Genomic DNA, 16,645 nt, shown 5'->3' on the forward strand with positions numbered 1-16,645 from the left:
AGAGAGAGAGAAAAGGCCGAGAGAGAGAGAAAAGGCCGAGAGAGAGAGCGAGAAAAGGCCGAGAGAGAGAGAAAAGGCCGAGAGAGAGAGAAAAGGCCGAGAGAGAGAGAAAAGGCCGAGAGAGAGAGAGAGAGAGAGAAAAGGCTGAGAGAGAGAGAAAAGGCCGAGAGAGAGAGAGAGAGAGAGAGAGAGAGAAAAGGCCGAGAGAGTGAGAGAGAAAAGGCCGAGAGAGAGAAAGAGAAAAGGCCGAGAGAGAGAGAGAGAGAGAGAGAAAAGGCCGAGAGAGAGAGAAAAGGCCGAGAGAGAGAGAGAAAAGGCCGAGAGAGAGAGAGAGAAAAGGCCGAGAGAGAGAGAGCGAGAAAAGGCCGAGAGAGTGAGAGAGAAAAGTCCGAGAGAGTGAGAGAGAAAAGGCCGAGAGAGTGAGAGAGAAAAGGCCGAGAGAGAGAGAGAGAAAGAGAAAAGGCCGAGAGAGAGAGAGAGAGAGAGAGAGAGAAAAGGCCGAGAGAGAGAGAAAAGGCCGAGAGAGAGAGAGAGAAAAGGCCGAGAGAGAGAGAGAGAAAAGGCCGAGAGAGAGAGAGAGAGAGAGAAAAGGCCGAGAGAGTGAGAGAGAAAAGGCCGAGAGAGAGAGAGAGAAAAGGCCGAGAGAGAGAGAGAGAAAAGGCCGAGAGAGAGAGAGAGAAAAGGCCGAGAGAGAGAGAGAGAAAAGGCCGAGAGAGAGAGAGAGAAAAGGCCGAGAGAGAGAGAGAGAGAGAGAAAAGGCCGAGAGAGAGAGAGAGAGAGAGAAAAGGCCGAGAGAAAGAGAAAAGGCCGAGAGAAAGAGAAAAGGCCGAGAGAGAGAGAAAAGGCCGAGAGAGAGAGAGAGAGAGAGAGAGAGAAAAGGCCGAGAGAGTGAGAGAGAAAAGGCCGAGAGAGAGAGAGAGAGAGAGAGAGAGAAAAGGCCGAGAGAGAGAGAGAGAAAAGGCCGAGAGAGAGAGCGAGAGAGAGAAAAGGCCGAGAGAGAGAGAGAGAAAAGGCCGAGAGAGCGAGAGAGAGAGAGAGAGAGAGAGAAAAGGCCGAGAGAAAGAGAAAAGGCCGAGAGAAAGAGAAAAGGCCGAGAGAGTGAGAGAGAAAAGGCCGAGAGAAAGAGAAAAGGCCGAGAGAGAGAGAGAGAAAAGGCCGAGAGAGAGAGAGAGAAAAGGCCGAGAGAGAGAGAGAGAGAAAAGGCCGAGAGAGAGAGAAAAGGCCGAGAGAGAGAGAGAGAAAAGGCCGAGAGAGAGAGAGAGAAAAGGCCGAGAGAGAGAGAGAGAGAGAAAAGGCCGAGAGAGAGAGAGAGAAAAGGCCGAGAGAGAGAGAGAGAAAAGGCCGAGAGAGAGAGAGAGAAAAGGCCGAGAGAGAGAGAGAGAAAAGGCCGAGAGAGAGAGAGAGAAAAGGCCGAGAGAGAGAGAGAGAAAAGGCCGAGAGAGAGAGAGAGAAAAGGCCGAGAGAGAGAGAGAGAAAAGGCCGAGAGAGAGAGAGAGAAAAGGCCGAGAGAGAGAGAGAGAGAGAGAAAAGGCCGAGAGAGAGAGAGAGAGAGAGAAAAGGCCGAGAGAAAGAGAAAAGGCCGAGAGAGTGAGAGAGAAAAGGCCGAGAGAAAGAGAAAAGGCCGAGAGAGAGAGAAAAGGCCGAGAGAGAGAGAGAGAGAGAGAGAGAAAAGGCCGAGAGAGTGAGAGAGAAAAGGCCGAGAGAGAGAGAGAGAAAAGGCCGAGAGAGTGAGAGAGAAAAGGCCGAGAGAGAGAGAGAGAGAGAGAGAGAGAAAAGGCCGAGAGAGAGAGAGAGAAAAGGCCGAGAGAGAGAGAGAGAAAAGGCCGAGAGAGAGAGAAAAGGCCGAGAGAGAGAGCGAGAGAGAGAGAGAGAGAGAGAAAAGGCCGAGAGAAAGAGAAAAGGCCGAGAGAGAGAGAGAGAAAAGGCCGAGAGAGAGAGAGAGAAAAGGCCGAGAGAGAGAGAAAAGGCCGAGCGAGAGAGAAAAGGCCGAGAGAGAGAGAGAGAGAGAGAGAAAAGGCCGAGAGAGAGAGAGAGAGAGAGAGAAAAGGCCGAGAGAGAGAGAAAAGGCCGAGAGAGAGAGAGAGAGAGAGAGAGAAAAGGCCGAGAGAGAGAGAGAAAAGGCCGAGAGAGAGAGAGAGAAAAGGCCGAGAGAGAGAGAGAGAAAAGGCCGAGAGAGAGAGAAAAGGCCGAGAGAGAGAGAGAGAGAGAGAGAGAAAAGGCCGAGAGAGAGAGAGAGAGAAAAGGCCGAGAGAGAGAGAGAGAAAAGGCCGAGAGAGAGAGAGAGAAAAGGCCGAGAGAGAGAGAGAGAAAAGGCCGAGAGAGAGAGAGAGAAAAGGCCGAGAGAAAGAGAAAAGGCCGAGAGAGAGAGAGAGAAAAGGCCGAGAGAGAGAGAGAGAGAGAGAGAGAGAGAGAGAGAAAAGGCCGAGAGAGAGAAAAGGCTGAGAGAGAGAGAGAGAAAAGGCCGAGAGAGAGAGAAAAGGCCGAGAGAGAGAGAAAAGGCCGAGAGAGAGAGAGAGAGAAAAGGCCGAGAGAGAGAGAGAGAAAAGGCCGAGAGAGAGAGAGAGAAAAGGCCGAGAGAGAGAGAAAAGGCCAAGAGAGAAAGAGAAAAGGCTGAGAGAGAGAGAGAGAGAGAAAAGGCCGAGAGAGAGAGAGAGAAAAGGCCGAGAGAGAGAGAGAGAAAAGGCCGAGAGAGAGAGAAAAGGCCGAGAGAGAGAGAGAGAAAAGGCCGAGAGAGAGAGAGAGAGAGAGAGAGAAAAGGCCGAGAGAGAGAGAGAGAGAAAAGGCCGAGAGAGAGAGAAAAGGCCAAGAGAGAGAGAGAAAAGGCCGAGAGAGAAAGAGACAGAGAGACAGAGAGGGACAGAGAGGGACAGAGAGGGACGCAGACAGAGGCAGGGTCTTTTGGCTGGGTCTCCCTACACGTCCGCCCCACCTCCTAAAATCTGACTGTATTTCTGCTCTAAATTCAGACCTGTTGTCTCGCATGACTCTTACTTTCAAATCTTTTAGGCAACTATGTTTAATAACATAACTTCACCAAAGGTTGAAATACTACTGTATTTTTCAGAACATGACCAGTAAAGTGTTCAAAGTTTATATAAGGAAAGCATTCTCACCTCTTGTAGCGTAAGATTCAGCGATGATTCTCAACCTGTAGACAGGAACTGCCACTAACTGCAACTTGTCGAGATCTACCTTTGAATACAGGGCGAGAGCTCGGGTGTGGTCACCCTCCACGTAGTAACACTTGGCCAAAATCAAGTTGGTTTCCTGCGCAAAGTCTTGCTGACAAAAGAACAAATAGCACGTGAACAAACACGAACACAATGCTTCTCAAACTGGGAACTGGGGGGGCATCAAGATTGGAGGTAATGTGCAAAATAGACAAATTCACAAATGTACAACAGCCAGAGGCAAGTGTTGCGCCATCCAGGAGCAGGAGCAGATTCCATGAATGCATCAGAGTGGACTGGGTACTTCCCCGCGAAGCAGAGAGCACATGGAGGGGTCTGGGAGTTGGGAAATATCATCAGCTATAATTACCAAGGCTGGTTCAAGGGAATTTAGATAGTTATTTAAACTCCAAGACTGGACATTAAATTACAAGCTTGTTCAGGTGTTATGAGGATTAAAAAGACTTGTATTTATATATATTTTCTATTCATTTATGGGATGTGTGTCGCTGGCTAGGCCAGCATTTATTGCCCACCCCATTAGCCCTCGAGAATCATGGAATTTACAGATCCGAAGGAGGCCATTTGGCCCATCGAGTCTGCACCGGCCCTTGGAAAGGGCACCCGACCCATCCACCTCATCTTCATAACCCAATACCCCACCCAACCTTTTTGGACACCAAGTCCAATCCACCTAACCTGCACATCTTTGGACTGTGGGAGGAAACCGGAGCACCCGGAGGAAACCTACGCCCACACGGGGATAACGTGCAGACTCCGCACAGACAGTGACCCAAGTCGGGAATCAAACATAGGACCCTGGAGCTGTGAAGCAACTGTGCTAACCACTATGCAAGCGTGCTGCCCAGAAGTTGGTGCAGAAGATGAGCTGCCTTCTAGCAGTCCATATGCTGTAGGTACAGCCACAGTGCTGGTAGGGACTGAATTCCCAGACTTTGACCCAGCAACAGTGAAGGAACGGCGATATATTTCCAAATCAGGATGGTGCGTGGCTTGGATGGGAAGTTGCATGTGACGGTGTTCCTATGTGTCTGCTGCTCTTGTCCTTCTAGATGGTAGTGGTCGTGGGTTTGGAAGGTGCTGTCTAAGGAACCTTGGTGAATTACTGCAGTGCATCTTGTAGATGGTACACACAGCTGCCACTTTGCGTTGCTATGGAGGGTTTGAATGTTTGTGGAAGGAGGAGCAATCAAGAGGTCTGCTTTGTCCTGGGTGGTGTCGAGCTTCTTGTGTTGTTGGAGCTGCACTCATCCAGGCAAGTGGCTAGTATTCCATTGCACTCCTGACTTGCGCCCTCTTCCTGATCACCAATCTAACATCCCAAAGAATTTTACAGCCACTTTTGACATGTAATCACAGTAATCATGTGGCCTGTGCCTTTCAGACTGGACAATCTAATTTCTCAGGTCAGCAGCAATTAACAAGACACATCAAAAAGGTTTAAATTACTCATTTCAGTTTCATCTCAAACTCCCTTGAACAAACCTGTTGGACTTTAACCTGGTGTTGTAAGACTTCTTACTGTGCTCATCCCAGTCCAACGCCGGGATCTCCACATCAAAGCAACAGCCTGACAGTCATACTCAGAATCAATGTCCCACACACCATTATCATCATTCCAGCAGAGGTATACAGAGTGAGTTGCCCTCATGGCTTCAGGTGAAACCTGATTACCACACACCAGCCAGCGTACTGGCCACCATTAGCTGATGAATCAATACCTCCGCCATGTTGAACACCACTTAGAGGAAGCATTGACCACCACACAGTCCTTTTGGAGACAAAGTCCTGCTTTCACATGGAGAATACCCTCCATGTTGTGTGGCTCTATCACTGTGTTAAATCAAACAGATCTAGCAACTCAAAACTGGGCATCCATGTGTACTCAGTCACAATCTACAGCCTCATGGCCCAGCATATCCCCCACTCTACCATCACCACCAAGCCAGGGGGTCAATCCTGGTTCAATGAAGAGTGCAGGAGGGCGTGCCAGGAGCAACATCCGGCGTACCGAAAAATGAGGTTTCGACCTGGTGAAGCTACACCACAGGACTACTTGTGTGGCAATCAGCATTAGCAGCAAGTAGTGGACAGAGCAAGGCGATTCCACAATGAACACATCAGATCCAAGCTCTGCAGTTCTGCCGTATCCAGCCATGAATAATGGACAATTAAACAACTCACTGGAGGAGTATCCACAAATATCCACATCCTCAATGATGGAGGAGCCCATTCACAACAATCTTCAGCCAGAAGTGCCGAGTGGATGATCCATCTCGGTCTCCTCCGGAGGTCCCCAGCATCACAGTCTTCAGCCAATACGATTCACTCCACGTGATATCAAGAAACGGCTGAAGGCTCTGGACACTGCAAAGGCTATGGGCCCTGACAATACGCCGGAAATAGTACTGAAGACTTGTGCTCCCGAACTTGCCACACCCCTAGCCAAGCTGTTCCAGTACAGCTATAACACTGGCATCTACCTGGTAATGTGGAAAATAGCCCAGGCGTGTCCTGTACACAAGAAACAGGACAAATCCAACCCAGCCAATTACCGCCCAATGAGCCGGCTCTCCATCATCAGCAAAGTGATGGAAGGAGTCATCAACAGTTCTATCAAGCGGCACTTACTTAGCGATAACCTGCTCACGGATGCTCAGTTAGGGTTCCGCCAGGGTCACTCAGCTCCTGACTTCATTACAGCCTTGGTTCAAACATGGACAAAAGAGCTGAATGCCAGAGATGAGAGTGACTGCCCCTGACATCCAGGCAGCATTTGATCGAGTATGGCTTCAAGGAGCCCTAGCTAAACTGGAGTCAATGGGAATCCAGGGGAAAACTCTCCGCTGGTTGGAGTCATACCCGGCACAAAGAAAGATGGTTATGGTGGTTGGAGGTCAATCATCTCAGCTCCAGGACATCACTGTAGGAGTTGCTCAGGGTAGTGTCCTGGGCCCAACCATCTTCAGCTGCTTCATCAATGACCTCCTTTCCATCTAAGGTCAGAAGTGGGGATGTTTGCGGATGGCTGCACAATGTTCAGCACCATTTGAGACTCCTCAGATAATGAAGCAGTCCATGTCCAAAAGCATCCTGGGGGTTACCATTGATCAGAAACTGAACTGGACTAGCCACATTAATACTGTGGTTACCAGAGCAGGTTAGAGGCTAGGATTCCTATGACGAGTAACTCACCTCCTGACCCCACAAAGCCTGTCCACCATCTACAAGGCACAAGTCAGGTGTAATGAAAAGATCACTCAAGAAGCTCAACACCATCCAGGACAAAGCAGCCCGCTTGCTTGCTCTCCCCTTCACAAACATTCAAATCCTCCACCACCAACGCACAATGGCAGCCGTGTGTACCATCTACAAAGGCAGCACCTTCCAAACCCTTAAACTCCCTAACAGCACAGTGGGTGTACCTACACCCCAAGGACTGCTGCGGTTCAAGAAAGCAACTCGCCACCATCTTCTGAAGGGCAACTAGGGATGGGCAATAAATGCTGGCCTAACCAGCGACACCCACATCCCGTGAATTAATTTTTAAAAAATGTTTTGAAGTGTGAAATCCGAGATCTACCAGACACTCTCAAAACCTCTACATCTGACTGACGAGGCCCCTGTGACAATTCTCCTAGTAAACCAAGCATCTGCATTTACACAGAATCTTCAAAACAACCTAAAGAAACCTCAAGGTTCTTCAGGTCAAAACACTAAACACAATGGGACTGAGAAACTAAATGCTCACACCAGCTAGACTCCATACCCCACAATGCACAGCACCCCCATAGAGTCATAGATGTTTACAGCATGGAAACAGGCCGTTCGGCCCAGATTGTCCATGCCGCCCAGTTTCTATCACTAAGCTAGCCCACATTTGGCCCATATCACCCTGCCCATGTAACTGTCTAACTGCTTTTTAAAGGACAACATTGTACCCGCCTCTACCACTGCCCTTGGCAGCTCATTTCAGGTGCGCACCACCCTCTGTGTGAAAAGATTTCTCCCTCTGGTCTCTTTTGTATCTCTCCCCTCTCACCTATGCCCTCTAGTTCTAGACTCCTCTACCTTTGGGAAAAGATGTCGATTTATCTACCGTATCGATGCTCCTCCATGGACAGCACCACACCACCTCCAGCAAACAAAACATAACTTCAAGACCCCAGGTTGAATACTTTAATCTTCTTTTAAATTAATGAAGTTGGTCAGAGATTTCTAGCCTAGGGTTAGGGGAATTCTGTTGACCTGCTGCTGACACTGTATCCATCAGGTGCAGATTGCAAATTGCTGTCAAAAATGTTTCACAGAAAACGCTGGGAACAATCGTCGGGTCAGGCTGGACCCGTGTCAAGAGTTAATGTTTCAGGTCGTTGACCTTATCAGAACCGTCATCGACCTGACGTGGTGTCTCAGTCTACAGGTGCTGCCCGAGGTACTGAACCGTTATCGACCTGGCGTGGTGTCTCAGTCCACAGGTGCTGCCCGAGGTACTGAGCATTTCCAGCTGTTATTTCAGGTACAAAGTTGGCGGTCAGTCCCGATAACGAATGATCAATTACCTTCAAGTTGCCTCTGTCGAGTGCAGCTATTAGGTGCTTCTTCACCTCGAGTAGCTTTGGCTTGGCGGCTGGAGAAGTGACCCCTTGTTTGATTGGATTTTCCTTCAGGTGCAGCTCCAGCTTTGACTCTCCGAGCAGCAGCTCTCCCAGGTCATCTGGAGAAGAGCAGAGATAAGAGAAACATACTTGGATTTCAATAACACCCGTCACCCACTCAGTCTACCCCCAAAGTGCTTTACAGTCAAAGGAGTACTTTCGGAATTGCAGTCACTGTTCTTTATTCTGCCAGCATGATATTTTAAACATTCAGACTCTGCTCACAGTACAGACTCGGACTGATGTAGAGGAATTGATGCAACATCACGTCTTCAGAAACAAAGCCAGAGATCAGTTGTGACTTGGTCACAAACACTCTCAGCTCACGAGTCAGATGGTTCACAGGTCACTCTTGAACCTGACTATTCATCTGGGGTCTTGGCCCGATGGCACCGGGGTTCCAAGATGATTGGCGACTAGGGTCTGCTTATTTCAACACCCTGCCACACCCACAATCGGTCAGCATGGTAGCACAGTGGGTAGCACTGTTGCTTCACAGGGCCAGGGTCTCAGTTTCGATTCCCGGCTTGGGTCACTGTCTGTGCAGAGTCTCCCCGTGTCTGCGTGGGTTTCCTCCGGATGCTCCGGTTTCCTCACACAAGTCCCGAAAGACGTGCTCTTAGGTAATTTGGACATTCTAAATGCTTCCTCTGTGTACGTGGACAGGCGGCGGAATGTGGCGACTAGGGATGCTTCCTCTGTGTACGTGGACAGGCGGCGGAATGTGGCGACTAGGGCCTTTTCACAGTAGCTTCATTGCAGTGTTAATGTAAGCCTACTTGTGACAATAAAGATTATAATACTAATAAAGATATTATTATAGCTGTATTGAACTGCATCTGCTACCTGCCTGCCCAGTCTACTAACCTGTTCATTATCCTCCGATCTGTCAGTTTGCCTTACTTTCTAATTGAGCATGGTTAGTTAACTTCAGTAGCATTTTGCTTGCTCCCAAGTCCAATTCATTTCAAATGTTAATGTAAGCCTACTTGTGACAAAGATTATTATTATAATAAAAAAACATCAATACGGATCTTCCACAGGCGAGTTCCCCCCACACACACCCCAATCATGCCCCATGGCACACATGTAGCCCTGAGTTAGTGGACTCAGTCCCTGAGCCTTGCTGCTCCACCAGCTGAACCAGTAGCTAGTCACAGGCAGTTCTAAAGTATCTTAATCAAAGCAATGATGGGGGGACAGCAGTCGATTGATCCCATATTCTTTAAATATTGGGAAAAGAAAAGCATGCATCCAATATGCAGATTACACTCAGAAACTGAACTCCAGGTCACTGTCATGAGAAAATGAACCTTTCACTGGATAACTTGAAGGAGTTTACCCAGCACTGAACCTCTGGATATTCAACAGTGATCTATCCATTCACCCCAGAGTACAATCCATTCAACCCACTCCTAAATTGCCCCTTTTCCAGGAAAACAGGGGGGGGGACAGACAGGGGAACAGAGTGAGATGGTGGGGGGGACAGGATGGGAGACAGGGGGGGGGGGGGAAGAGACAGGGGGACGGGGAGAGATTGGGGGGGGGGAAGAGAGATTGGGGGGGGGAAGAGAGATTGGGGGGAAAGAGAGATTGGGGGGGAAGAGAGATTGGGGGGGGAAGAGAGATTGGGGGGGAAGAGAGATTGGGGGGGGAAGAGAGATTGGGGGGGGAAGAGAGATTGGGGGGGGAAGAGAGATTGGGGGGGGAAGAGAGATTGGGGGGGGAAGAGAGATTGGGGGGGGAAGAGAGATTGGGGGGGGAAGAGAGATTGGGGGGGGAAGAGAGATTGGGGGGGGAAGAGAGATTGGGGGGGGAAGAGAGATTGGGGGGGGAAGAGAGATTGGGGGGGGAAGAGAGATTGGGGGGGGAAGAGAGATTGGGGGGGGAAGAGAGATTGGGGGGGAGAAGAGAGATTGGGGGCGGGAAGAGAGATTGGGGGCGGGAAGAGAGATTGGGGGCGGGAAGAGAGATTGGGGGGGAGAGAGAGACGGGGGGGGGGGGAGAGAGAGACGGGGGGGGGAGAGAGAGACGGGGGGGGGAGAGAGAGACGGGGGGGGGGGAGAGAGAGACGGGGGGGGGGGGGAGAGAGAGACGGGGGGGGGGGGGAGAGAGACGGGGGGGGGGGGGGAGAGAGAGACGGGGGGAGGGAGAGAGAGACGGGGGGGGGGGAGAGAGAGAGACGGGGGGGGGGGGAAAGAGAGAGACGGGGGGGGGGAAAGAGAGAGACAGGGGGGGGGAAGAGAGAGACGGGGGGGGGAAGAGAGAGACGGGGGGGGGAAGAGAGAGACGGGGGGGGGGGAAGAGAGAGACGGGGGGGGGAAGAGAGAGACGGGGGGGGGGGGAAGAGAGAGACGGGGGGGGGGAAGAGAGAGACGGGGGGGGGGAAGAGAGAGACGGGGGGGGGAAGAGAGAGACGGGGGGGGGGGGAAGAGAGAGACGGGGGGGGGGAAGAGAGAGACGGGGGGGGGAAGAGAGAGACGGGGGGGGGGGGAAGAGAGAGACGGGGGGGGGGGAAGAGAGAGACGGGGGGGGGGGGAAGAGAGAGACGGGGGGGGGAAAGAGAGAGACGGGGGGGGGAAAGAGAGAGACGGGGGGGGGGAAAGAGAGAGACGGGGGGGGGGAGAAGAGAGAGACGGGGGGGGGGGGAGAAGAGAGAGACGGGGGGGGGGGGGGAGAAGAGAGAGACGGGGGGGGGGGGAAGAGAGAGACGGGGGGAGAAGAGAGAGACGGGGGGAGAAGAGAGAGACGGGGGGGGGAAAGAGACGGGGGGGGGAAAGAGACGGGGGGGGGAAAGAGACGGGGGGGGGGAAAGAGACGGGGGGGGGGAAGAGACGGGGGGGGGGGAAGAGACGGGGGGGGGGAAGAGACGGGGGGGGGGGAAGAGACGGGGGGGGGGGAAGAGACGGGGGGGGGGGAAGAGACGGGGGGGGGGAAGAGACGGGGGGGGGGAAGAGACGGGGGGGGGGAAGAGACGGGGGGGGGGAAGAGACGGGGGGGGGAAAGAGACGGGGGGGGAAAGAGACGGGGGGGGGAAAGAGACGGGGGGGGGGAAAGAGACGGGGGGGGGAAAGAGACGGGGGGGGGGAAAGAGACGGGGGGGGGGGAAAGAGACGGGGGGGGGGAAAGAGACGGGGGGGGGGGAAAGAGACGGGGGGGGGAAAGAGACGGGGGGGAAGAGACGGGGGGGGGGGGAAAGAGACGGGGGGGGAAAGAGACGGGGGGGGGAAAGAGACGGGGGGGGGAAAGAGACGGGGGGGGAAGGAGACGGGGGGGGGAAGGAGACGGGGGGGGGAAGGAGACGGGGGGGGGAAAGAGACGGGGGGGGGGGGAAAGAGACGGGGGGGGGGGAAAGAGACGGGGGGGGGGAAAGAGACGGGGGGGGAAAGAGACGGGGGGGGGAAAAGAGACGGGGGGGGAAAGAGACGGGGGGGGGAAAGAGACGGGGGGGGGAAAGAGACGGGGGGGGGAAAGAGACGGGGGGGGAAGGAGACGGGGGGGAGAGACGGGGGGGGAGATGGGGGTGGGGTGAGATGGGGGGTTCCTAACCCCTAACGAGCAGCCGAAGCTGCGAGCGGCTGGGCCGCAGGTCCTCACCGTTGCCGATGAGTTTGGCCGACAGCTGCTTCACCAGTTCAGGGATCTTCTCCCAGAGACATTCATTTCGACAGCGCTCGATCTCAATCTCGAGCCGGGTCCCAGACTTCTTGGCGGCCATTTTACCTGATCCGGGAACTACAGCGCCTACTCCACCCCCAGCGGCGACTCCGTGAATTACAGCGCCTACTCCATTCCCAGCGGTGACTCCGACAACTGCAGCGCCTACTCCACCCCCAGAGGTGACTCCGGGAACTACATCGCCTACTCCACCCCCAGCGGCGACTCCGGGAATTACAGCGCCTACTCCACCCCCAGCGGTGACTCCGGCAACTGCAGCGCCTACTCCACCCCCAGAGGTGACTCCGGAACTGCAGCGCCTACTCCACCCCCAGCGGTGACTCCGACAAATTCAGCGCCTACTCCACCCCGCAGCGGTGACTCTGGGAACTGCAGCACCTACTCCAACCCAGCGGTGATTTTGGGAATTGCAGCACCTACTCCACCCCCAGCGCTGACTCCGGCAACTGCAGCGCCTACTCCACCCCCAGAGGTGACTCCGGTAACTACAGCGCATACTCCACCCCCAGCGGTGACTCCGGCAACTGCAGCGCCTACTGCACCCCGCAGCGGTGACTCTGGGAACTGCAGCACCTACTCCAACACAGCGGTGATTTTGGGAATTGCAGCACCTACTCCACCCCCAGCGGTGACCCCAGCAACTGCAGCGCCTAATCCACCCCCAGAGGTGACTCCGGGAACTACAGCGCCTACTCCACCCCCAGCGGTGACTCTGGGAACCACAGCACCTACTCCAGCCCAGCGGTGATTTTGGGAATTGCAGCACCTACTCCACCCCCAGAGGTGAGTCTGGGAACAGCGGCATCTATTCCACCCCCAGCGAAGACGTCAGGGATTGCAGAGCCGACTCCACCCGAGCGGAGACTCCGGGAACTGCAGTGCCTTTTCCACCCCTAGCGGTAACTCCTGGAACTGCAGCGCCTACTGCATCCCCAGCACTGTTACCGGGAACTGCAGCACCTACTCCACCCCCAGCGGTGATTCTAGGAACGGCAGCGCCTACGCCACCCCCAGCAGTGACTTCGGGAGCTGCAGCACTTACTCCACCCCAGCGGTGACTCTGGGAACTGCAGTATCTACTCCACCCCCGGCGGTGACTCCGGGAAATGCATCGCCGAACCACTCCCATCGGTGATTCAGGGAACTGCAGCACCTACTCCACCCCAGCGGTGACTCTGGGAACTGCAGCACCTACTCTACCCTCAGCGGTGACGCCGGGAACTGCAGCACCTACTCCACCCACAGCGGTGACTCCGGTAACTGCAGCACCTACTCCAGCCCCAGCGGTGACTCAAGGAACTGCAATGTCGATTCCACCCCAGCGGTGACTCTGGGAAATGCAGCGCCAAAACCACTCCCAACGGTGATTCTGGGAACTGCAGCACCTACTCCACCCCAGCGGCGACTCCGGGATCTGCAGCACTACCCCACCCACAGCGGTGACTCTGAGAACTACAGCACCTACTCCACCCCCAGCGGTGAATCTGGGAACTGCAGCACCTACGCCACCCCCAGCGGTGAATCTGGGAACTGCAGCACCTACTCCACCCCAGCGGTGACTCTGGGAACTGCAGCACCTACTCCACCCCAGCGGTGACTCTGGGAACTGCAGCAACTACTCCACCCCAGCGGTGAATCTGGGAACTGCAGCACCTACTCCACCCCAGCGGTGACTCCAGGAACTGCAGCACCTACTCCACCCCCAGTGATGAATCTGGGAAATGCAGCACCTACTCCACCCCAGCGGTCACTCCGGGAAATGCAGCACCTACTCCACCCCAGCGGTCACTCCGGGAGCTGCAGCACCGACTCCACCCCCAGCGTTGAATCATGGAACTGCAGCACCTACGCCACCCCAGTGGTGACTCTGGAAACTGCAGCACCTACTCCACCCCAGCGATGACTCCGGGAACTGCAGTGCCTACTCCTCCCCCAGCGGTAACTCCGGGAGCTGCAGCACCTACTCCACCCCAGCGGTGACTCAGGGAACTGCAGCACCTACTCCAACCCCAGCGGTGAATGTGGGAACTGCAGCATCTACTCCAACCCCAGCGGTGACTCTGAGAACTGCAGCACCTACTCCACGCCAGCGGTGACTCCGGGAAATGCAGTGCCTACTCCACCCCCAGCGGTAACTTCGGGAGCTGCAGCACTTACTCCACCCCAGCGGTGACTCTGGGAACTGCAGTATCTACTCAACCCCCAGCGGTGACTCCGGGAAATGCATCGCCGAATCCACTCCCATCGGTGATTCTGGGAACTGCAGCACCTACTCCACCCCAGCGGTGACTCTTGGAACTGCAGCGCCTACTCCACCCTCAGCGGTGACGCCGGGAACTGCAGCACCTACTCCATCCCCAGAGGTGACTCTGGGAACAGCAGCGTTTACTCCACCCTCAGCAGTGACTCCGGGAACTGCAGCACCTACTCCAGCACCAGCGGTGACTCCAGGAACTGCAATGTCGACTCCACCCCAGCGGTGACTCTGGGAAATGCAGCGCCAAATCCACTCCCAACGGTGATTCTGGGACCTGCAGCGCTTACTCCATCCCCAGCGGTAACTCTGGGAAATGCAGCACCTACTCCACCCCAGCGGTGACACCGGGAAATGCAGCGCCGAATCCAATCCCAGCGGTGATTCTAGGAACTGCAGCACCTACTGCACCCCAGCGGCGACTCCGGGATCTGCAGCACCTACTCCACCCCCAGCGGTGAATCTGGGAACTGCAGCACCTACGCCACGCCAGTGGTGACTCTATGAACTGCAGCACCTACTCCACACCCAGCGGTGAATCTGGGAACTGCAGCACCTACTCCACCCCCAGCGGTGACTCTGGGAACTGTAGCCCCTACTCCACCCCAGCGGTGAATCTGGGAACTGCAGCACCTACTCCACCCCCAGCGGTGACTCTGGGAACTGCAGCACCTACTCCACCCCAGCGGTGACTCCAGGAACTGCAACGTCGACTCCACCCCAGCGGTGACTCCGGAAAATGCGGCACCTACTCCACCCCAGCGGTGAATCTGGGAACTGCAGCACCTACTCCACCCCAGCGGTCACTCCGGGAAATGCAGCACCTACTCCACCCCAGCGGTCACTCCGGGATCTGCAGCACTACTCCACCCACAGCGGTGACTCTGGGAACTGCAGCGCCTACTCCACCCCAGCGGCGACTCCGGGATCTGCAGCACTACTCCACCCTCAGCGGTGACTCTATGAACTGCAGCACCTACTCCACCGCCAGCGGTGAATCTGGGAACTGCAGCACCTACGCCACGCCAGTGGTGACTCTATGAACTGCAGCACCTACTCCACACCCAGCGGTGAATCTGGGAACTGCAGCACCTACTCCACCCCAGCAGTGACTCTGGGAACTGCAGCCCCTACTCCACCCCAGCGGTGAATCTGGGAACTGCAGCACCTACTCTACCCCCAGCGGTGACTCTGGGAACTGTAACCCCTACTCCACCCCAGCGGTGACTCCAGGAACTGCAACGTCGACTCCACCCCAGCGGTGACTCCGGAAAATGCGGCACCTACTCCACCCCCAGCGATGAATCTGGGAACTGCAGTACCTACTCGACCCCAGCGGTCACTCCGGGAAATGCAGCACCTACTCCACCCCAGCGGTCACTCCGGGAAATGCAGTACCTACTCCACCCCAGCGGTGACTCCGGGAAATGCAGCGCCTACTCCACCCCAGCGGTGACTCCGGGAACTACAGCACCTACTCCACGCCAGCGGTGACTCCGGGAAATGCAGCACCTACTCCACCCCCAGCGGTGAATCTGGGAACTGCAGCACCTACTCCACCCCAGCGGTGAATCTGGGAACTGCAGCACCTACTCCACCCCCAGCAGTGAATCTGGGAACGGCAGCACCTACTCCACCCCAAGCGGTGTCTCTGGGAACTGCAGCACCTACTCTACCCCCAGGGGTGACTCTGGGAACTGCAGCCCCTACTCCACCCCAGCGGTGACTCCAGGAACTGCAACATCGACTTCACCCCAGCGGTGACTCCGGGAAATGCAGCGCCAAATCCACTCCCAATGGTGATTCTGGGAACTGCATCACCTACTCCACCCCAGCGGTGACTGTGGGAACTGCAGCATCTACTCCACCCCCAGCGGTGAATCCGGAAAATGCGGCACCTGCTCCACCCCCAGCGATGAATCTGGGAACTGCAGTACCTACTCGACCCCAGCGGTCACTCCGGGAAATGCAGCACCTACTCCACCCCAGCGGTCACTCCGGGAAATGCAGTACCTACTCCACCCCAGCGGTGACTCCGGGAAATGCAGCGCCTACTCCACCCCAGCGGTGACTCCGGGAACTACAGCACCTACTCCACGCCAGCGGTGACTCCGGGAAATGCAGCACCTACTCCACCCCAGCGGTGACTCCGGGAAATGCAGCACCTACTCCACCCCAGCGGTGACTCCGGGAAATGCAGCACCTACTCCACCCCAGCGGTGACTCCGGGAAATGCAGCCCCTACTCCATCCTCAGCGGTGACTCTGGGAACTGCAGCACCTACTCGTCCCCCAGCGGTGAATCTGGGAACTGCAGCACCTGCTCCACCCCCAGCGGTGACTCTGCGAACTGCAGCACCTACTCCACCCCCAGCGCTGACTCTGGGAACTGCAGCACCTACTCCACCACCAGCGTGACTCTGGGAACTGTAGCACCGACTCCACCCCCAGCGGTGACTCTGGGAACTGCAGCACCTACTCCACCCCCAGAGGTAACTCTGGGAACTGCAGCACCTACTCCACCCCCAGCGGTGACTCCAGGAACTGCAACCTCGACTCCACCCCAGCGGTGACTCTGGGAACTGCAGCACCTACTCCACCCCCAGAGGTGACTCTGGGAACTGCAGCACCTCCTCCAACCCAGCGGTGATTCCGGGAAATGCACCACCTACTCCACCCCCAGCGGTGAATCTGGGAACTGCAGCACCTACTCCTCCCCAGCGGTGACTCTGGGAACTGCAGCACCTACTCCACCCCCAGCGGTGACTCCGGGAACTGCAGCACCTACCCCACCCCCAGCGGTGACTCTGGGAACTGCAGCACCAACTCTACCCCCAGCGGTGACTCTGGGAACTGCAGCACCTA

The 16,645-nt window shown here is 55.6% G+C and overlaps 1 protein-coding gene and 1 long non-coding RNA gene across 3 annotated transcripts in view; one reads left to right on the plus strand and one right to left on the minus strand.

Moving 5' to 3' along the window:
• ttc7b (tetratricopeptide repeat domain 7B) overlaps positions 1–11,621 on the minus strand; it is a 378,370-nt gene extending 366,749 nt beyond the window's left edge. For both annotated transcript variants that reach the window (XM_072494039.1, XM_072494049.1), the window contains exons 1-3: positions 11,447–11,621; positions 7,754–7,908; positions 3,114–3,282 (exon numbers count right to left, since the gene is read on the minus strand). In XM_072494039.1, coding sequence (XP_072350140.1) covers positions 3,114–3,282; positions 7,754–7,908; positions 11,447–11,567 — 445 coding nt within the window. In that variant the 5' untranslated portion in view covers positions 11,568–11,621. The remainder of the gene's footprint in view (positions 1–3,113; positions 3,283–7,753; positions 7,909–11,446) is intronic.
• LOC140405534 (uncharacterized) overlaps positions 1–16,645 on the plus strand; it is a 116,877-nt gene that overhangs the window by 51,963 nt on the left and 48,269 nt on the right. The window lies entirely within an intron of this gene.

This window comes from Scyliorhinus torazame, chromosome 2 (genome assembly GCF_047496885.1).
Source record: "Scyliorhinus torazame isolate Kashiwa2021f chromosome 2, sScyTor2.1, whole genome shotgun sequence".
NCBI classification, from domain to species: Eukaryota; Metazoa; Chordata; class Chondrichthyes; order Carcharhiniformes; family Scyliorhinidae; genus Scyliorhinus; species Scyliorhinus torazame.